The sequence below is a fragment of the Microtus ochrogaster genome, linkage group LG5 (assembly GCF_000317375.1).
Source record: "Microtus ochrogaster isolate Prairie Vole_2 linkage group LG5, MicOch1.0, whole genome shotgun sequence".
Lineage (NCBI taxonomy): Eukaryota > Metazoa > Chordata > Mammalia > Rodentia > Cricetidae > Microtus > Microtus ochrogaster.
Window position 1 is genome coordinate 15,722,086 of NC_022031.1, and position 22,547 is coordinate 15,744,632.

The 22,547-nt window shown below is 40.4% G+C and overlaps 1 protein-coding gene across 1 annotated transcript in view; it reads right to left on the minus strand.

The window, feature by feature from the left end:
• The window catches only part of LG5H8orf34 (linkage group 5 C8orf34 homolog), a 381,926-nt gene that overhangs the window by 134,374 nt on the left and 225,005 nt on the right, over positions 1-22,547 (minus strand). Inside the window, exon 9 of the mRNA XM_026786802.1 lies at positions 7,602-7,737. Within this exon, the coding sequence (XP_026642603.1) occupies positions 7,602-7,737 (136 nt within the window). The remainder of the gene's footprint in view (positions 1-7,601; positions 7,738-22,547) is intronic.

A 22,547-nucleotide genomic window follows, 5' to 3' on the forward strand; every position in this document is an offset into this window, starting at 1 on the left:
TCTCTCTCTCTCTCTCTCTCTCTCTCTCTCTCTCTTCTCTTTCCCCCTTTCTCTCCTTTTCTTCCCCATTCCATTCCATAACTTAACTAATAAATATCCAATTCTATTCTATACAATGTGTCGGTCCACATGTCTCCCACCCACTCGACTGCCCAGCCACTCACCACTAGGAACCTGCACCTTCCGGGGACTCACTGTCGCAGGGACCAGCCCAGCGCCACATGGCTGGGCCCTGCCTGGGGTTGGCGGCTTTCCCTGTCAGGGACCCGCTGCTCGGGAACAGGCACTGCTTGGGACACACAGGCAAATCATAACAGTTTCTACATACTGTCCTGAGGGATCTCTGTGATGTTTAACACAAAGACTGTATTAATTCCATTCTCAGTTTCCTAACCATCTCAACCATTCATCCTTACAGGTTAGCTCCAGAGTGGAGGAACTTCATTTCACAGATGAAGACCTAGATTTGTGAATATTTCCTATGCTACTTGGCATCAGCCAATGTAGAGTGAAGGTAAGATCTCTGCTGTCCCTCTTTAAATCAAGTTGACTTCAAATCATTGTAAGTCCTGGTGGTTTTTGGTAAAGTAATGCCATTTAACATTAATATTCCTATATTTTCTAACCTATCAATTCTATATGTGTGCATTTTAGTGAAATTTGAAATGAGACTGAATTCTATGTCTCTCTTCCTTTCTGGAAACAAGTACCTAAAAAGAAAACAACACAATTTACCCTGATCTTAACCAGAAAAGTCATTTTCTCCATGCTGGTCTAATTGGTAGCACTGGATCTCTGACTCACTCAGTCCATCTGAATTAGGAACTTTGTGGTGTTTTGAATAAGAAATGTAGTCATAGACTCATACATTTGAATGTTTTGTCCCCAGTTGGTGGTGCTGTTGGATCGGTTAGGGAGCTGAGACCTTGATGAGAGAAGTATGTCACTGGGAGCTGATACTGAGCTGTCAAAGCCTTGCACCATTCCCAGGGTCCTCTTTCTGTGATTTGTGCTTGCAGTCCAATAGGTGAGCTCTCAGCATCCTGCTCCAGTCATCATCTACCTGCTATAACACCCACCCCTGCCAAGATGGTGATCCACTCTTATCCCTCTGGAACTAAAGCCCCAGACAAACACTTCATCTGTGGTTTTGTCACAGCAATAGAAAAGTAACTCATACATCTTGTTTCTTTGTAGTTTGCCAAAACCAAGGCCTACCACAGTGTATTACTTTATCAGATTTTTATCACAGTGATAGATGCCTGACAAAAACAATGAAAAGTAGGAAATATTCATTTTGGCTTAACAGTTTCAGAATGCTCAGCTCATAATTTCTTAGCCATGTATCATCAGGCAGAATGTCATAGAGGTAAGAACCCACACAGGAGGAAGTTATTCATCTCATGTCAAGATAGAAACAGAGAAAGAAGAGTTCTCATGGTCACAGTCTTCCTGGTTTTCTCCTTCAATTTCCTCATGGCTCCAAGACTAGAACTGGAGCGACCTGTGTTCAGGATGGATCTTCCCTCCCAGTTAATCCTTTCCGAAAAAACCCTCCTAGAGACATCCAGGTGTTTCTAAAACCAGTCAAGTTGACAGCACAAATGCTCACAGCTGACCCTGAAACATCTGGGATCATGTCTTCTTCTCACCCTGAAGCTTTCCTTCAGTGTCCTGATTAAGGTCCATCCATTATAGGAGTCCTTCCTCCAGTCACTACACATCCTTGTTTTTCAGCTGAAGGAGTACAGTGTATACCACCTCAAAAGTAGGCTATCTTCTATTTGCATATTTTGACTATTTCACCTAAAGGCTTTGAGAAACAGAAACTGCACTGGGAACCTAAGATGGTTAATATTGACAGTCAACTTGACAAGATCTTGAATCATCAAAGAGACAGCATCTTGGGCATGTCTGTGAGGGATTATCTAGATTAGGTTGGTTGAGATAGTTCGACCTGCATTGCACAAAGTGCATAAAAGTTAGAAAGAAAACTGAGACCAGTGTTCACATCTCTCTGTTCCAATACAAACAGCTGCCACACTCTGCTCCAGCCATGACTTCTCTACCATGATGGACCCAGACTATGAGCCAAATAAACCTTTCCTTTTTGACATGACTTCTGGCAAGTATTTAATCACAAAGGTAAGAAAAGGAACTAACACAGAAACCATCTTCCCTTAGCTGCTTACAGACAGATCTTCCAAATGACCTCAACTTTTTTCAAGCCCCTTCTTGGGAATGTATGAACCAGGGAAGATGAATTCCGTTCAAAAGATTTTAAGATTACGAAGACATACTATTGAATCTTCCCTTAAGAGTCACAAACAGAGCTAACAACCACACGGACAGGAAAACACGTCTCGGGAAAGTGGTTTATTCCAGAAACTTCAGGAAACAAGACAGACATGAGGACATCTTAAAAAGATGGGAGGAAAGCTATCACTTTAATAAGATACAGACATATTAAAATTATAAAGCCTCTACAAATCCAGTTGCTCACAGATGTTCACTGCCAACTCTGAAAGACCAATTTTTCCTCCCTCCTCTTTCGGTTTCTCTTCTATGTACTGGGGCACCAACCAAAATCCGCTTTTCTTGACATTCTGGTTCTCTCTCTCTCTCTCTCTCCCCAACTTCCCTTCATTCTTCCTGCTGTCTGTTCATTGATGCTGTGTTCATGAGAGCCAGAAGGTGGCAACAACCTGAATGTCAACTGAAGACTGGATAAAGAAAATATGGTCCATGTATATAATGGAGTTCTTACTCAACTGTTAAACAAACAAAAATGGACAGCTCCTGAAATTTGCAGGTAAAAGCCTAGAACTGAAAACACAAACAAGCAAACAAACTTTCTCTGATTGAAGTAGCTCAGACACAGAAAGACAAATAAGGTATATGTTTGCTTATATGTGGATCTTAGCTGTTAAGTCAATGATAAACAAGCTACAATTTGTAGAAACACAGAGGTTAGTTACAGAGTGAGGGACTGGGGTGACAGATAGATATAGTTAGGAAATTGAAATTGAATAGTTAGTTAGTTAGTTAGTTAGTTAGTTAGTTAGTTAGTTAGTTACAGGTAGATTGGGGGCTGTAATGGGAGGATTAAGTGTGGAGGGAAAGAGAGAGGCAAACAAAGAGAAAATACGATGGAGACAGCTAAAATGAAGGGCTGTTTGAGGGTTGCTGTGGAAACTTGAAATCGCCAAATAATGGGAGAGACGGAGTCTCAAATGGACATCTCTCGTCAACAAATGAAGCTTTGAGTAGTGGGACTGGGTTATATCTAGTTGTGTTGCTACCCAACGGGGTCCTGTGTGTATCCCCAAAGAACTCAAGCTATTGCAAGATTATAAGGTGCTCTCCACAAATTGACAACAAAGCCCCGTTGCTGAAGACAACACTTGAACAACTCATTGAACACAGAGAAATCAAGCTGGGTTCCTAGAGAAAGCCCTTACCTCTCTGACCTCTTTGCCCTAGTATCTTTGGCCAAGGAAGGTGCTCTGCAAAATACTGAAAGAGAAACATAAATGCCTAGCTAGTCACAAATTCTTTGATCTACGATGTTCTACCTGCTAGACAATGGTGGCACAAAGCTTGTTTGAATAACTCACCAATATCTGACTTCAGGTCCACTCAACAAGATGAAAACAATATCTGTCAGTGTTTCTGTAACTAAAAACCTGAAACTAGACAGCCAAGAACCTAGGGTAAAACCAAATGCTACTGCTCTAAGGCAATAAAAAAGTAGCTATAAAATGACATCCTGTTATACTCAGCGATCAGTGCCTTGCTCAGACATCATCAGAGAAGCATCCTCCTGCAGCAGATAGGAACAAATACAAGGACTTACGGCTAGACATTATGCAGAGTCAGATCTTGGGACACCCAGCCCTAAATGAGATGTCACCTTCCAGTCCCCATCCTCAGAGCTCAGGGAAACTCATGGAAGAGGAGACAGAAAGATTTTAAGAAAGCAAATGTAGGACTTAAAGAGTACAAAGGTCTGTGAATCAACTAAGCAAAGCTCATATGAATTCACAGAAACTAGGGCAGCAAGTACAGGACATGCGCAGGCCTTCACCAGGTTCTTTATGTATGAATTATGGCTTTCTGTTTAGCGACTTTTATGGGATTCCTGAGTGTTTGAAAATGTGGGTCTCATATTCTTAAACTTTCTTTTGGGTTCTTTTCCTTCTGTTCCTTTGTTTTGTCCAGTTCTGATCTGTAAGTTTTTCTTTGCTCTTAATGAATTTTAGTTTTATTTTATTATTATCCCTTAAGTTTGTTTTCTAAAGAAAGACAGAAAGAGAGTAGATCCAGGTGGGAAAGGAGGTGTGGAGGGACTGGGAGAATTAGAGGGAGGGGAAACTGTAATCAGGATATTTTATGTGAGGGGGAAAATCTATTTTCATTAAAATTTAAAAAAAAAAGAAATGGGGAGGAGGTAAGAGGGTCGAAAAGCATGCCTCTCTGGATGCCATGAAGTTTTAGCTGAAAAAAAAAAAAAAGAATACTTTGAAAGTTCATTAAAATAGGAGTTTGCACCTAAAATGATGCCTTTGTTCAGTGACTAATACTACTTTAAGATTCTATAAGGGATAGCTTGAATGCTAAAATGTAACTACTGAGTCACACGAGAAAACAGAAATATCTCAGTCTTCAGCAATGGGACCCTGGCTGCTTGGAGCCTGACCCAGTGGTTTGTGCTGCTTCTGGGAACCGAAGAAAGAAGCTGGTCGGGAAGTGTAGGGTGGGAACCACAGAAAGATGCCAGTCTGCTCTCATCCTTGACAGCCAGAGTTGTGTTGGCTCGACATTAAAAATGTCCCTGTTTCTATGAGTAATTCTGTCCTGGTCAAAGAACAGAAATCCTAAGACTGTTTAGGGGAACTGCTTTGAGTTCTGATTTCTTGTTTTCAATCTTTATTCTTCTTTTACATAGACATAAAGGACCACAGAAGCCTGAAGCTATATGTGACTAGACACTTCCGGGGTCCTGGAAGGTGTTCCCAAACCTCCAGTCCAGTACGGACACCATAGTAGAGAAAGGATCATGAAGATATTCTAGGTGGGACAACTGGACTGTCCAGGCTATTCTTGCATGCCGCAACCTGGTAAAGCCTTATTAACTCCTAGATAGATCCTTTGGGAGTACAGAAAAAAAAAAAAAGCTAAAATAGTTGTCTTTTCTGTAAAAGAAAAAGTTTTTATTATAACAAGGAATTTAAATCTTTTTATCACTCCAACCTTGTAAAACTTTTATTTTCACAAAGTTTTTGCTACAATCTTAGAACTAAAGTGTCTTAGTTTTCCTTCATTTCATTTGTGCTGAGTCTTTTAAAAATAGCCAATCACAAAAGACTGTGAGGTGAGGCGCAGCACAGACACTGCCAGCTTTAGAATAAAACCACCTGAACTTCCTGTCTCTGCTTTGCTGAGTAGTATATGCTTGTGAGCAGAAATAAAGTTCGTCCCTATTGAATTCTTTTTCTTTGCTGCTCCGTATTTACTTCTAACAGTGGAAGTTCCCTTTTGGAACCCACTGCTGCCATTATGCACGAGTTTTGTCTGCCCCGTTTCTCTTATATCTTCAGCTATAATAAACTCATTTCCTGAACCGCAATCAACCTACCTTGTCTGTGGAATTCATCCTGTGACATCGCCCTGGGTGGTTTTGGAGGTCACTGAATGTCTGGGGTCCTAGTACACCCCATCCTCAGATTATTCTCACCCGAGGCAAGACAGGTGTCTTCCTCTCAGAATACCTGTCCTCCTCTTCCTCTTTCAAAGCCTTATTTCAAACAATTTGGTCCTAACCCCTCTTTCTCATGGAGCTGAGCCTTGAAGGGACAAATTTATTATGGAAGAATAAGCAGTGTGTTGTCTGCTTATTGATCTCCCAAAAAGTACCCCGCACAAGTGACTCCAGAGGTAAAACTGAGTAAGTTCTTAACTATTCTAATAGGCTGTCCATTTCTTCTCAGGAGGCAGTCCTCTCTGAGAATGTGTCCTCTGTGTTCCTGTCACTCAAACAGCCAGTGTATGCTCTCTATTAAAACTTTTGTATTGCCTCTGCTTTGTAAGTACGTCCGTCTACATTCTGGTTCAGACACACCAATAACCCAACTAGTACTTGATTGAGTAGTTCCTGAGTAAATTCAGTTACAGATTCACTTTAAACATGGGTTGTTTGTGACTGCAATCCAACTCTCTCATTTTGAAAGTGCAATGATGAAGAGCTCCAAGCACATGCTTGATCTTTTCTCAACTCAGTCTTGAATAGTTTAGCAAGATATTTTGACAGGCATTCCTTTCTGAGGAGAACACGCATCTTGATCCAACACAAGTATAAGTGTTATGAAACACCAAGCATCAACCCAATCCAGTCAAATTGTATTTTTACAAACATAACATAAAGCTGAAGACAAAAAGCCAAAGAACTCTCTGCCATAAGACGGCCTGTAATGACAGGTGATCCTGAGGCCAGCCTGCTGTTCAGAGTGAGTTCCCAGACAACCAGGACTACACAGAGAATCCCTATGTTGAAAAATAAAAGCGGTAAACAAAATTAGCAGTTTTCTTCACAGTCCTAATAAAAATATAAAGCTAGTGCCCGAAGGATTCCACATCAGAGGCAATGTCCCCCACTCATGCCTTCATTGCACTTCAGAGTTTCTCCTAATATCCTTAATCAACTTCCCTTGATTTTCTGAGAGGTTTCCTTCATGTTTTCTTCCTAAGCCAGTGATAATTAAAATAAAAATTTCAAAGGAGTAAAGCCAAAGAGGAAAAGCTACAAAAATCCGATTTGGTTTTCCTACCCTTACCCTCTCCTCATTTCCCAGCCACTAATCCGCTCTCAAGCAGCACAATAGAGCAGCTAGACAGAAAGAAGGGAGATAAAATTGGCCAGCTACTACATTGTCCTTGCTAATCTGCGCCATTTACATAAGGGTTAGGAGGCTTGTTTTATCATTTAAACAGACTTAAAAGCCCTTCACAAATGAGATTTAGTTCCTACAAAAGAATGAATTGGTTGGTGTTATTTGGCGAGTTGCTTCTAGCCCAGAGCTGACTTGGCAGTAACCAGGCTGCTTCTTGGGCCACATGGAGTGTAAGCAAAGACTGCTTCCAGCTGCCAAAACCCTGAAGCCTCAAACTGATTAAATTCTTACCAGGAGGTGAACAGGGTGAGGGCCAGGCTCAAAGGCCAATCATACCAGAACTTGAGCTATACCTGAACAAACACTTTTTAAGCAGACAACTCAAGGTGGCCCTGGGTGTTCAAGCCCCTTGACTCTTCTCTCAAAAGGAAAATGAAGAGCAGACAGGAAATGTACTACAGAGGCTGGAAAACTCCACACTATACAAGCTGCGGAGGAACAACCAGCTAAGTTCTTTGATTCATCATTGGTCAGACTGGCCTTGAGCACAAAGACAAACCGCAAAACTAACTCCTTTGCCAGCGTCAGAACAAAAGCAATTAGAAGGAAAATGTGCTCTTAGCATAAAATGTGCTCTCTGCATCAAATGGGCTCTCTGCATCAAATTCTAGACGATAACTCTATATACCATACACCAACTGTATGTTTTACCTGGCACACCTTGAACAGATGTTCAGAGTGACTTTGGCCTGTGGCTCAGCAGGGTGCATAGGACGACCTTGGTTAAATTTGCTCCCAGAAAGAACCAGGGTAGTAACGCCCTCCATTCTTAAGTCGTCCAGATCTTCTGCAAAAACACAACAATAAGAGGAGGAATTAAATCCAGTTGAATTAAACAGAGGAAAAACATGTTTAACAGTACCTACCCGTAATTTGTAAAGTAAACCACTATTTTGTATTTTCTACAAAATAAACCAACTCATATACAGTTATATTTTCCATTTTTTCTAGGCATAGTTGTGTCAACAGCAGCTACACAGCCTAACACCTCCACCTGCAGCCTCATCTGTAATGCATTAAATAAAAATGAGCAGCCATTTCCAGACATGGTCAGCATAGTTCCCCAAGTGACTACAGTGGGCAGCGTGGGCCATGAGTTTCAGGAAGGAAGCCATGTGGTGGGTGAGAGACCTTGATGGGGCAACCAGTCCTATGAGGAGAGACAGACAGACATGCCTCAAGACCACGACACAGGGCTCCAAAGGCAGCTGCTCTGGGGTAGAGAGCCACATGGTGGGTGAGAGACAGAGACATGCAGCGTGAGATTAGATATTTATTTAGTGGGTTATGGAGAAGCAAGGGAGAAGGGGAGAAGAGCAGAGAGAAAGAGACTGGGGGAGAAGTGGGGAGAACAGAGAGAGGCAGAAGCTGCCTCTTTCGGGGAAGAGACAGAAAAGGAAAGAGATTTGAGATTTGAGCTGCAAGCAGGAAGGAAGCTGCCTCAGAAGACTTGGTGGGCACAGGACACACAGGATGGAGTAGGCAGGACTTGTCTCTTAAAGGGACAGGACAGATCAATTACCTTATCCACTCAGGGAAAGCCAGATTTTACATATACCAAAGAATCAGGGTCAGTCAGTATGAAGCTGCATTGGGTTTATTAAGCAGAGATGAACACTTTAGGTTTAAGTGTAGGCAGCAGTGAAGTGGACAAATATTCTGTCCAAAGCCAACCCCCAAAATGGCTGTACTGCTGACAATGTCTTTAACAGAAGAGCTCTGATCAGGTAAATAGAAGCCTAAATTCAGCACCCTGGGGAGTCTCCTGACAGGTGTTTCTGTTTACCAGGAAAGTAGATCTTGTAAAAAAAACCCACCTTAGCCCTCCTTTAATCCAGCCCCAAAGGTCATTTATCTTCATAAGGGCATCAAATTGTCTGTTCCTTATCAATTTGAACAATCTGTATCAGCCCAAAGATACCCACCCTGCAGACTGTCCTACAAAATCTGCTTACTTTTTTTTTTTTTTTTTTTTTTTTTGCCATTTTGCTTCTTCCCTCCTTCCACAGCTGAGAGACAGCCTTGGCAATCTGATCACCAAAAAATCTTTCTTTCTACCCATGGAGTGGTCTAGTTCAGTGTTTTTACTCCATCCTCACCTACAGCAAACATTCTCTAGTGCCTTGATAGCAGCATGAATGAGTCTGTGGCTTTTGAAGTTAATGAAAGACTCTCGATGAGGACCTTTTTCGGGAGGAGACCTCCCCAACGCCAAGGAACAGGCAGAGACCACACGGATGCAAATCGCAAGAGGTTTATTGAGTAGACACAGGTACCTGCGGGCGGCAAGATCTCTCGGAAGACTTGTGCACCTGCCAACTGGAGGACGGGCTTTTTATAGGGAAGAGCAAATAGCAAGTTTTACAGAAGCAAAAGCGTGGTTATGGGTCCATCCAGAATGTGGCGGGGTGTCATCAAAAAGCAAGTTTACAGAAGCAAAAGCATGGTTATCGGAATGAGGTGGGGGGGGGCATGACTGTTCCTATCTTATAGATATCCTCTTTTGCAGTCAACCTGCTTTGTTGATGTCCTATCTTACCTATCTTATTGACATCCTGCCTTGCAGTCTTCCTATCTCACAGACATCCTGCTCTCTCAAGCACATGGGATGTTCTTACGAGAGCAGGCTGGCTGCTGATCCGGAGAATTTTTTTACTTTAAGCAAATAGGACGTTCCCCCGGGAGCATGCTAGCTGCGGGGTTTTGAGGAGGGGGTCTGTAGGGTCTTTCATTATATTGTTGAAAGGCCATATTTTACAACCGGTTTTAAAATGTAAGACAAGTTTAAAATGGACATAGTATCAAGCAGCCTCGTCAGTATGTAATGCCGTACTTTTGGGTTAGTGCAGCCCCCCTATCCTCTGTTCCCTTGCAGAATTTCTTTGGACAGTGGACAATGGACAATATTTACAACTGGCCCAAGTGTAGACAGTAAGTACCTGTGGAGTGTGCAGTCATAAGGATGGCAACTCTATCATACAGTCTCTCCAGAAGGTTCTAGAAGAGCACTGAAGAGGGGGCAGAAAGAGTGTAAGAACCAGAGGTTGGGATACTGAGACAAAATGTCTTCTGGGCATGCCAGGATCACTGCACTCATGCAGTCACAGTGGCTACAGCTGCCTGCTTTCCTGTACTTGTGTGCATGCGCCTCCACAGGAGGAATTCAGTCAGCATGCCAGAGTGCTTGCAGGAGGCACACACACTATCTGAGTAGCCATTCAGAGTTGATGGCTTCTAGGGGAGGAAGTCAGTTTTCTTTAGGGGAATGGCCCCACATTTGTAGACACATTGACATAGAGGAAACTCTAATTAAACTCAGTGGTTTATTGAAATAAAATTTAAAAAAAATAAAAGTATGAGATCGGGGAGATGCCAGAAAACATGAGTTGAGATTGACTATATTTACAGGGAATTATCAAAAAATAAATTAAAAATATGTTTGAACATTAAAATTTAAAAGTGAAGCAAGCTTGATGTTTAGAAAATACAAGCTTATATATCCTAAAGAATTTCCTTTGGTAAATTAAATTGCAAGGTGGTTTTATAAGAAACATTGATCCATTTTAGGGATGAGAAGAGTATTGATATGGTTAAATTCAAAGGCAGTATACATCCTGACTGAAGGCTCTTTTTGAGATAACTCTAAGAGAAAGGGAATATTGTCTCTGCAAATGACATTGATCTTTCCCATTATGTTGTAGTTCTTGACTCTCAACCAGCACAAAGGCAAAGTGAGAAAGGTTCCTGTCCCTTCCCATCTCCCCTTTATTTCCTGTCTTTTGGTCTTAGTTGGAAAGAAATGATATGAAAGGATTTAAGGAATGCAAAATTGTGAGAGACGGGTGACACAAAGATCCAAAGAATAGCCCACTTCTATGGCTAGAACCTAGACCACAGCCTCTGATTTACCCATCCAGTGAACCAAACACCACCTCTGCAGCAGTCACGCCAAACAGTCAGGGTGTGGCTGATAACTTCCAGCTTCCATGTTTTTGTATTTGCTACTAACTCAAAGCCAACTATATAAAACTAAATATTCAGGAACACCCAAACCTGTGAGTTTCTAAGTAGGTGCTGGATGCATCCATGTGCAAAAAAACCATGCAAACAAAGTGAAAGTAACCGGAAAAGGAAATTTCATTTGGCAAGAAGGGTAAACTAGGCTAACGAGCACATCTGGGCAGGAAGCTCACTAAGTTTCTTTCTAGCACTGGTGGCAACTGTGGGTTTTCCCCCTTGCTTGGTGGCTGACAGCACAGTCTTTCACAATTGGCTAATTCTTAAAGAGCTGGTGCAAATGAAATGAAGGAAAGTGGGGTAGAAGAAGAGATCAGTTGTCCCAGGCAGGAAAGTGAGTGAGGGGTGCTGTGGGTTAAGAAAAATTTTACCACATGAGAGAGATTAAAAGATTTAAATTCCTTTGCATGAAACTTTACAAGGTGGGGAGATTTATGGAACGTTGGCCTTTGGTGAGCTGCTTACCTCTGTTAGTTAAAAGTACTTCTCTCACTGGGAAGGTTGAAAGCATTGCTGGAAACAGACCCCAAACCTGAGTTCCAGGATCTAAGGCAGCTTGGCTGTGGTCACACAGAACCAATCTCACTTGCCTATCCAGTATCTCTGTGACTGCGGCCATGCCGTATAAGTTATGTGTGGTCCATCTCACAGTTTGCTTAATAACGAAGCCTGATTCCCTGCAATGCAAGACCTACTTTCTCTCTACCTTCTTGTAAAGACTTTAAGAGGAGGTCTCCTTTTGTCTTGCCTTCTCAGCCTGGAAGCTCTACTTTCAGAGCCCTGCTGTGGTCAGCATGCTTAATGACTTTTCGCCTGAGAAGGATGACACATCTTTGCCTTTCCCTCAATCCCACCTATCTCTCTAATATCTAATTTGTTGGGAAATAAAATATTTGAAAGGTTAGCCTAGCTGTCTTGCCTTGGGGACACTTTCCCACCTTTGCGACTGCACTCCCCATCTCCAGCAGGAGGACTTCTTGTCATACTAAGGCTTCAGCCCTTTTCCAGTGCCAGTATCTTTAGTGAGTTTTTCCCAGGTGTTCACCAAAAATGTCTGCCCATCTCAATGCCAATAAACCAAAAACCCTAGATTTAGATCAGATCTTGGGTTTTTCCAGGCCTGTTGAATCTTAACATGGTCAGGATTCAGCTGTGCTCTCCACTGTGTCTTTGATTGATGTGGGATTCCCCTCTGTATTCTGTGAATATGTTTAATTACCATTGATTAATAAAGAAGCCGCTTTTGGACTATGGCAGGGCAGAATACGGCCAAATGGGAAATCAGAACAGAGTACAGAGAGAAAGTAGGCAGAGTCAAAGAGATACTGTGTAGCTGCAGAAGAAAGATGACTCTATGTAGCTGCCCAAAAAGCAAGAGGTAACAAACATTAAGCCTCCTGGTAAAATATAAAATAATAGAAGAGGGTTAACTTAAGATATAATAGTTAGCCAGAAATATGTCCAAGCTATTGGGCAAGCAGTGTTGTAATTAATATAGTTTCTGTGTTAATTTTCAGGTCTGAGCAGTTGGGAAATGAAAGAGCATTCTCTGCCTACAAGTGGTGCCACAATGGGGGCAACTGCATCCACATAAAACCTGAGAGAGGTTGATGAGAAATTCTAGACAAAAAAGAGGAGAGTGCGGTGCAGCTTCTTGGTAGCCTCATTTTTTTAATTAGGATGGGCTCTGTTTGATGGTAGCAAGCAGGGGCACCTCAGCTCCTTTAAAGAGGTCTTCATGACTCAGTATTGCCAGCAAAGATTGCTCAGCTTCTTTAGGGGAGGGCTTCCTGGTTCGTACTAGTTGCATGAACAGTTGTGGCTCTTTCAGGAGGCTGAGCACTTAAATGGGGTCTGTAAACAATGTATTATAAATTGTTTAGTTGTGACATAGACCTATTGCAACTATGAAGCTGGGGCACTCTTAGAAGCAGTGAACATGCTTCTGCCATGTTGAACAGGGCAGAGCCAACAGGCAGGAGTGCTTAGCATTTAAAAAAGAAAAAGAAAAAAGTGTTCCTGGTCAAAAAATAATTACAGATATGCAATAAAAACAGTGCCAAATGAAAAAGACCTCTAAATGGGTCACAGTGTTGAAGAAATGTATGTAGGCTTGGAAGAGAGAAGAAATTGTAATAAAAAAATAAATGGTTTTTTTAAAAAGTAAAGTATATAAAGAGACAGAGTACCGATAGTCATAGATTAAAGGAGTAAAAGAAAATAAGCCATGTAAGGATGAAAATACATAGAGAGTATGTATAGTATTGTGTTTTCTTTGAATCGTTTGACTGGAATGAAATAAGTACAGAGAGACATTTTATTGTATGGGCTACTAAACTAAACCAACATATATATTTTAAAGGTATCTTGACTTCAAAATTTGGGCCTAAGGATATGATGCTTTAGAAAAAGAGGTTCTGCTTTTGTTTCCACAAATGATAGAGATGAGGATTCCTTATCAGCTAATATGGTTTGATTAACCAAGACCCCCTGAAGCAATCTCCCAGATGGTCCAACATCCATGACAGCTTCAGAACTGCTGACTGAGATGGACCTACTATACAGGATACCCCATGAAAGACCTGATTAACAGTGCCCCAATCAGCAGGAATTAGTCTAGAGAACAACATCCAAAATCCCTAAAGAATTGTTCATAAATGTTTATTTACATTTATAGGGGGATATACTATAGACATGAATACTTTACATTGGTATGGATCTTGGTTTATTGTTATAAATTTAAGGTCAATTTTGTTATATGTATATTTCTTCTCTTGATTAACGTTTTGTGTTTGTGCAGCTCATTTAAAAATTTAATGTATAATTAAGAAATACGGGTTAATAGATAGTCATGCATAATAGCCAAGCTTCTAGTCATATTAGTTAGGTTGTCTAGATGTAAAGATATATATTTCAGATGAATAGGCATTCTTCAAAAGACTAACAGAATGTGGCATTTAAAATGTTTTAAGAATTTAGAGCTTTTCATGACAATATCTGCTCCTGGCAGCACCAATCTACTCAAGAGGATAATGGGCATTGAATTAACAATTTGGAGATTGTTAACCATTTAGGCAACTGCCCCCTTGCCTGGAATTCATATGCTATATGAACTGGACATGCAGGCCCCACAGAAAAATGACTGCTGAACTTACTTAAAGGTAAGAGTCCTTCAGGGTTCCTGCTTCATGAAAGAGTCTGTCATACATTCTACAGGATACAAAAGAAAGTGACTGACAAACTGCCAATAGAGATGAAGTAGTCTTTCAAATTTCCTGCTTCATGGAAAAGTCTGTCAGATACTGTGGGCCTGTAGGTTAAATATGGATGCCCCAATGTTACAGAAGAAATTTGAGTGACTTTCCAGACAGCAAGATGCTTTTGTCAATTCTAGAGTTTTGGAAGTTGCTTACAATGTGCTTCTTGTTAATATTATATTCTTCTGGGGTTTTTGATTGAGTTGAAAAATAGATACTTATAGCTATATTTTTCCCTTAGTTATGATAAAAAAAATAAAGCAGATACAGATATTGTAACTGTGTTGTAATTAATAGTTTCTGTGTGATTATTTTGAGTCAGGGTGGGGGCTAGGAAACAAACAAGCAGCCTCCCACGTACAGACCATACATCCAAAAAGTGAAACTGGAATTCACAAGGATATTTGTTTCCTTCTTTTCTTTTTCTAGCCCTACTTGAGAGTACTACTCAATCTTACTTACCTAAAGATCCTCACTTTGGCTGTGTTATAAATTCACATTCTTTATCCCGGGTATTATATTAAACATAAGCAGCTGGTTTTCCTTTGCAATAGTGCTTGACCACTATGCAGAGTGGATTATGGCTCTCAAGGGCCCTAAATGATATCTTTGACTCTAAAAGCTTTTGAGATTTAGAAAACTTTATAGAGCACCAAGGCAAATGGTAAGAAATTCCTTAAAGTCAAACTTTCTTCTGTCTCTATAACTCCCTCTCTGTCAACCCTGAACTATATCTCAGATCCTGTTACTGTATGAAAATCTACTCCATTCAAAGACTGAAACCTCCTAACTGGGATTGGATCTGAAACTCTTATCTCCTCCTCTTGAAGAGAGCCTTCTGCACTTTGATCTTACAGATTATGTCCTCCACCATAGGTCTTATTACCAATTCCCAACTGCCCCAAACTCTCCTGCTCTGCAACATTTAGCTCATCTGGTTAAAATCCGGCTGACGACTTCCAGCCACTGTGTTTTTGTCTTTGCATCTAATTCAAAGCCAACAGGATAATGTCAAATGTTAGAGCACACAAGAGCCTACTAGGCTCTAAGTAAGTACTGGAAACAAATACTCTCAGTGTCCCACAAAGTGTATCCTATAACACACTTATTCTAGATATCAAGAAATCAGATGATCCATGCTGGCTACTTCAAGACTACAGGGCCATTAATGAAGCCACCTTATCAATAAATCTGTGGTCCTTATCCCCTGCTCTATCTTTTTTCTCTCCTTGTACAAATTTATCATTCTATTGTCATTGACCTTAAAAGTAATTTCTTTTTTTAACTGCCCGATTTAGCCTTTCCCTACAAAACAGTTTTGCTTTGATTTTTCCCAGATCATCCTTTCTAATAGACTAACACCATGATCTCCATGTATTCATATTTCTTTTTCTTTGTTTTCCATAAGCCATAAAGTACTCCTCACAATTTCTTTGAGATATTGGATCAGTTTTTCAACCCCTTTCCTAGCATTTCTGTTTCTACCTTGTCAGTCAGCTTCCTGTATGCTTTATGGATAGGAATTCAACCAAAATGGAGGAAGCTGCCCTAGTGGGATACATTGTAGTCACTTTGGACTCAGTTCTAGAGCCTGGGTCCCTTCCATCTGAAACCACCTCACAAACAGACTGAATTCATTGTGCATTAGCCCTAGCCAAACAATTATCAGTAAATATTTATATCAATTCTAAATGCACTTTTCATTTTATTCATTCTTAATCTTCCATTTGGAGGGAGAGGCAAGGTTTTAACTAGTAAGGAGTCTCTCAGCATTAACAATACCTAATTCTAAAATTCCTACATATAGCTTCTGTGCCATAGAAGGCAACCATCCTCTATTGTAGGAGCTGAGAAAAATGAGACCATTTTACTAACTAATAAAAAAGCTAAGTTCTGAGCTATGCACCTTTTCTTTCTTGTTGCATCTCCATTTAAGCACCTTCCTTATTTAAGGGAGCAAAATAGAAGTTATCAAAAGAGGAAGACATCTTATATCAAGGTTGGCTTACAGAGAAAGGGAATTCATTTCACGTAAAGGTAGAAAATCTTAAAAGATCTTAGCAAGTTTCATGACCAATTCTGTTAAGTCACTTCCCTCTTATCAGAATCTTCAGTTACTCAATCCTGCCGTACATATCCTCACTCACTTCAGGATCCAAGCAGAGCTTTGTCTTAAAACGTTCTTTCCTTTGATCCATCTGACTCCCTTGAAAATTATTTATTACACTTCAAAATGACTTCCACCTTTGCAGACCTCTCTCTGTAACACAGGGGATATGAATGTCTTAATCTCAGGAGGTTATTGGGTAACCACGTCCCTGTGATAACCCTGTACACATGAACTCATTTGCACGCATTTTATCTTGTTTTTCTGCCTATTTTGAGGCAGGAAAGAAAGAAACAGAGATTATAGGGACACAGGAAGAAAAAGAATCCCCTCCAGAATTTGAGCAAAATAAAAACATTTGCCTTAAAGGCTACTGATAGAATTCATGTTCTTCCTCATACATAACTATTTTCTGTTAAAGAAACAATAAAACCAACTTAGGTCCTAAGTGAATATGACATTGGGTAGGGTTTCATTCCTTTCTCTCGACATGCCTGAGAATCTCAAAGAAAATTGTTTACTTAATTTACAATACAGACATTTTACCTTCCTGTATCCCATGAGCCAGACCTCACCTTGTTAGATGTTCAGAGGCAAACACTAGGTGATCACATTTAGGTTATCTTTTTGTTTTTAACTAATTTGTATTATACTTATTTGCCTGCCTCCCCTTCCCCCCACCCGTGTGTGTGTGTGTGTGTGTGTGTGTGTGTGTGTGTGTGTACAGGTACACACACCCCTGAGTTTAAAGCACAACTTGCAAGAGTCATTTCCTTCCTTTGTCTCCTTCTGCCCTGTGGTTCCTTGAGATCAAACTCAGGTTGTGTCTCATCTTGCTGGCAAAGGTAACAAATTGATAATTGTGTTGTTCTATCTTTCTTGTATTAGTCACAGTGAGGTCCATGTGACAGCTATGATCTCTTTCTGCACTGGTCTGGGTGAAACAGATAAGGGAAAGGCTTCAGGTCTTCTTAGATTTTGCCCTTACATCCGTGAGGTTGTTTCTTCAGCCTGGACTGGAAAGCGGTTCTTGGTTCTGAAGCATCTTAAGGATACAGTCATTGTGTTTGACTTTGGGCATTGGATCCACATCCAATGCTGCGACACGATCAACACAGTCTTGATTACAAGACCACAACGACATCGGAACAAAATGTTGTTAAACTATGTTAGGATATAATTGACTCTGAACAGTCAGTCAACAGTGAGCTTCTGGAGCCCTGGGTTTTAACCCCCCCTTCTGCAAGGCAGGGGGTGTTTAAAGGAGGAGACTGGAAGACAATATGCAAGTGGATAATGGGTAAAGCACATAACATTCCAGGACTGACCCACAATCTCCTCAACAACTGCTCCAAACACTCAGGATTTGTTTAGTAAAGACTGTTTCCCTCCTTTTGCTCCCATTTCCTGCACATGTTGCAAGAATCCATGCCCCTCACCCACCTACAGTCCAGGGTAGTCCCTATGAGCCACTGTCAGGTTCGGTTGTCCTTTTCAAGGTCTGATCAGCAAGGAATAGTCTCCCTGTTTTCTTCTTTAGCCTCCTTCCTTTGATGCTGTCTGGAACCTTTGCCTTTTCTGGTTCTTGGGCTTCCTTGCTCTTTCCCTATGCTCCTTTCTCACTATGTGGCTGCTTGTCTGCCATATGCCTAACCTCTGTATTGACTTATATGTCCTACTTTACCTTCTTTCCAATTCCTCTCCTGCCTTCTTCTCTTGGTAGCTTCTGACAGTGACAGTTTGCCTGCCATGGCCGAGGGTGGAGTGTGGAAGGATCTTAAATGCTAACAAAACTGCCCTTGAGTTTCCATTTGAGTCAATTCCTAAATTCTTTTATTAATAAGACTAAGAAGACCAAGAAGAGATCCCATTTCCCCTGAAACAAAAGTTGTTTCCTTGATTTTAATAATTTGTTAATTAACTAATTGATCTTTACATGTATTGGCTCCTGGTAACTGGTTTTTGAAGGAATAATTTTGCTGTGCTAATCTGTAGACACAAGAAATAAAATGCACAGTGAACTAAAGGAAAGAAAACCCAGAGAACTAAAGCTGGAAGAAGCTATTAATCTCACTGGGTGAGAACAAGACCACTACAACATTTGTTTTTTAGCCAATTTTGAAGCTAGTTTTATGAAATACTGGCCAGGGCTACGAATGCTGACCAGGTCTACAAGCAAGATCCATGCTCAGAATATGGTACCGAATCATAGTAGCTGGGGATTTTAAAGGCAAAAACCCTCAAGGTTACATACTTCAACCCACCTTCATCCAATAAGAAGCAAGCATACCTTCTGATGTACTTCCTGCTATCTACCTCTTGCTTACATCCCGTGCAGCTGGGCAACCAAGCTTGTTTACAGAAGTGAAACACGTGGCTCTCTATTCTACATGAACAACAGCCCCCAGCATTCCAGGGAGTTATTGGTCCTTGGGAAAGTAAGGTTTAGAGGTTAGAGGTGTTTTGTTTTATAGCTCTCTTAAACACAGTAGTTTAAATTTAAAACACAGGATTAGCCACCACAAAGCCTGGGTCTTCCGTGTGTGTACTAACTCTGAGGCCTGTAAGAGGGCAGGAGCAGCTGAAAGAGAAAGAAGGATTTTAAAAAGCAGAGGCGGGCCAACACAATATGAAGACTAACTGAAGAGCTGAATGTGAAATCCTAGCCATTTCTTCACATTCTCACCTCTCAGGGAGACTGGACAGGTAATACCTTTGGTTTCAGGCATGCTGCCTGCAGGATACTGGCACAGATGACCCCAGAGAGAGAGAGTAGGGGCGTGGTTCAGAATGGAGCTACCTACCAGCTGGCTGGGGAGACCTGAGAGCTTACATCCCTAGGTTAATCCAAGCATCAATACTTTTTGCACCATAAGAAGAGATAAGCACATTATAATAATGTGACATTTTTAACTTTTGAGAAGACATTAGCCTTTTTTTTTTCCCAACAGAAAGTCCAATGCTTAAGGGTAGCTTATAAAACTATGGCCTTTCTTCTGAGTCCCAAGAGCGTTGCTGAGAAGAGTGAACTAATTCGCCACTGAAGGCCAGGCATTTTATCTTTATTCACTGGCAAATAACCAAGAATTAATCAAGCAAAATAGTGTTTTGATGTCAGAAAATAGCAGCTGCTTAGATAAAATAATCCCAGGCCTTTCATTTCATTCAAGTGTAATCCATGGAATAATTACAGCTGTTTGAACTAGACAGTGTGAGAGATGGGTGAATTTTCACATCTGTTTCAAGGAACTTTATAGAAAAATTAAAAGCCTTTCAAGTGTAAGTTTCTTCACAGTGATTCATTGATGAGTTGAAGAAGAATTACATGGTGGTTTTCCCTGCATTGCAATTGGTTTGTTGATTTATATCAATAAAATTGATTTGGCCAAATGTTTTAAACAGATGTTACACATTCTGAGTGAATTATTGAAAATAAAACAAATGTTAAGAAAACATCAGAAATTAGAGAAGATCAAATAAAATATGTATGAAATAGTTCTGTTATGTGAGGCAGCTTCGGTTCCAGAACAGGGAAAGAAAGAAAAGAAAATGCAACATGACTCCCTTTGCTGGCACATACTGCAGTAGAGAGGGGGAACCATGGGACAACCATGGGGAGGCCCCAGGAGCACCTCAAGTTTCTTCACTCTCATAGTCATACCCAAAATAGGACTTCAAAACGTTTCTATCTGCACAAATTTCACCAAAAGAAAGTTTGTAACAATAATAAGATCTATAAATCATTAGAACAAATTGGTAGTGAACAGAAATTACAAGTCTCCAACTAGCAATAGGTTAGCAAGCAAGACATAGAATTTTATTTGGGAAATAAGTTTTGTGGAACTTAAAGTATGTGTTAGGCTTTTCTATTTTAATACTGTAAGTTGAAGCAGATTAAAAAAATATTTAATTTCCTTTGCTAATGAATCGATAAACAAAAGAAAAAGATTAAGCTGATAAGCAAAAAAGGAAATGTTCATATTGATTTAAATTTGTACGTTCTGTTTCTACTGCTAACTGGAAAGTGCAATAAATATCCTGATATTATATTCTTTCTCCCTAGCAGTCCTCATATGATTGCTGTGAATGGAACAAACAGAACAAGCTTCATGACCACTTAATTTTTAGGAGTTTGTGTAGGTTGGAATGTTTGCTTAGACTGTAAGTGAATCACAACTCTTGGGTTGGTTGACCTGATTGTAACTTGAAAGTTCCTGCATTTAGTTAGAAAAAAGTAAGACATCTGGGAATAGTTTTCTTCTTCTAGCCCAGAAGACGATGCTAGTTCTTCTAACAAATTCACGAAATATCCACAGGAAATGGTGAGGCGTATGTTATGTGAGCCACCCTTGTGGAGACTTTAATCCAGTGTGACTAATCTAAAAATAATGCTAAGTGCCACAGCTTTCCCTTACCTTCCAACTCCTTTTATTTTTCATGTATGGATTCCTTCTAGACAATTTAAAAAAAAAGATTTGAATTTAGAGGAAAAGATAAAATATCATGGGTTGCCATACCCTAAAATTGCTGTTGATATGTTCTGGCTGTGGCTGCCCACTCATGCACCCTGGTGGTGTGTCACACGTGAAAAGCTGCACACGACATACCTTTCCCATCACTGAGAAGCAAGCCACGTGACTCGCGATGCTGCCACCATGTCTCACACGTTGGAAAGCCCGTTTTCCACTCTGTGATGCTTTCCTGGAATCCATGTGCTGTTCGCATCCTTTACACATCAACCCACAGTGCCTTGCCACCCAAAGTGAAATTTTACAAGACCATTTCCAATTTTTGTTCCATTTTCTTGGATAGCTGCCTCCATGGGACATATCTTAATAAGATGTGACAAGGCCTGGTGTTACCTGTGGATATCGTCTCAGTTTCTGCAGAAGATATAGGTTCTTACTACTTTCTACAATTTTGAGATTATCATTTAACTATAGTACCTCTCCTTTTTTCTCTTTCCAATCCTCCTTGCTTTAATGCCCTCTTTAAACATCAATTGTTGTTACCTACATTATGTGTATGCATACATATTTTAAAATATAACCAGTTCAGTTTGTATATTACAAGATACATTTTTAGCTTCTCAAAATAAGTATTTTGTGATAAAAAAGAATCAAAGTATAGAGTATATGAATACCAATTGATTGTATAACAGACTGTCGTTATAAACTAGCCTAACCTTTTCTACACTGACTGAAGAGTCTTGATCTCCTCAGTCTGTGTGTTCTCTGCCTTCACGCTGAAAAACCCTTCCCTGCCCCGAGTGGTACACTCTACACATTTTCCATTCCTTCAATCTTTTTTCAACTACTGCCTTTTACTACATGGTGTCTTTGAGGATCCTAAGACAGGATCCTCCAGTCTTCCATCTTCTATCTTTATCTCTGCAATATATATTATCTTCTGAAATCATATTATACAATCACTGCTCACTGCTTGCACTGTTCACAAATCAATTTACAGCCACTGTCTCCTGGTCTCTGCTTTGTTCTTAGTTTCCAGAGCTGTCCTTAGACTATGAAGGCTCACTGGTTATATATAAAATGCACATAAACTTCATGATCTAAACACCATGCTTTGCATGCCACAATTAGCTCCACATTATACACGAAGCATATTATAGGTGAAGCCCCTTAGAGAGTCTATTGGGTGTTCCCAATGTAAGAATTAACTGAGAAGATCAAAATAGAAATGATGTGTCTGGCCTGAGGATAGGATCAATTTTGTATGAACTCAAGTAAATTCAATAAGGATTTCTAAAATCTGTGCTGCATAAGCCATCATATCATCTACCTTCTGTGTTTAATAAATGTACATTTAGCAAACTCCATGCATAAAATACCATTCTTCAAAGTCAAATTTTTAGAATAAAATTATTGTTTGGTGAATGTCTGCTATATTTCAAGCAATAGATGAAAACAGCCAGCTAGGAACTCAGGCCTGGAGTTCAAGAAGTTTTAAGACACTGAATTTAATTGACAGTCACGTGACCTCGGGGGCAAGGTTGCTTCATTTGCCTGGCTTGACATGCTGGTTATAGTCATGTGAAATAGAGAACTTCACTAGTGTATACCCAGATTCTTTTTGTTGTTTTTTTTGTTTTGGTTTGGTTTGGTTTGGTTTGGTTTGGTTTGGTTTTTTCCAGACAGGGTTTCTCTGTGGCTTTGGAGCTTGTCCTGGAACTAGCTCTGTAGACCAGGCTGGTCTCAA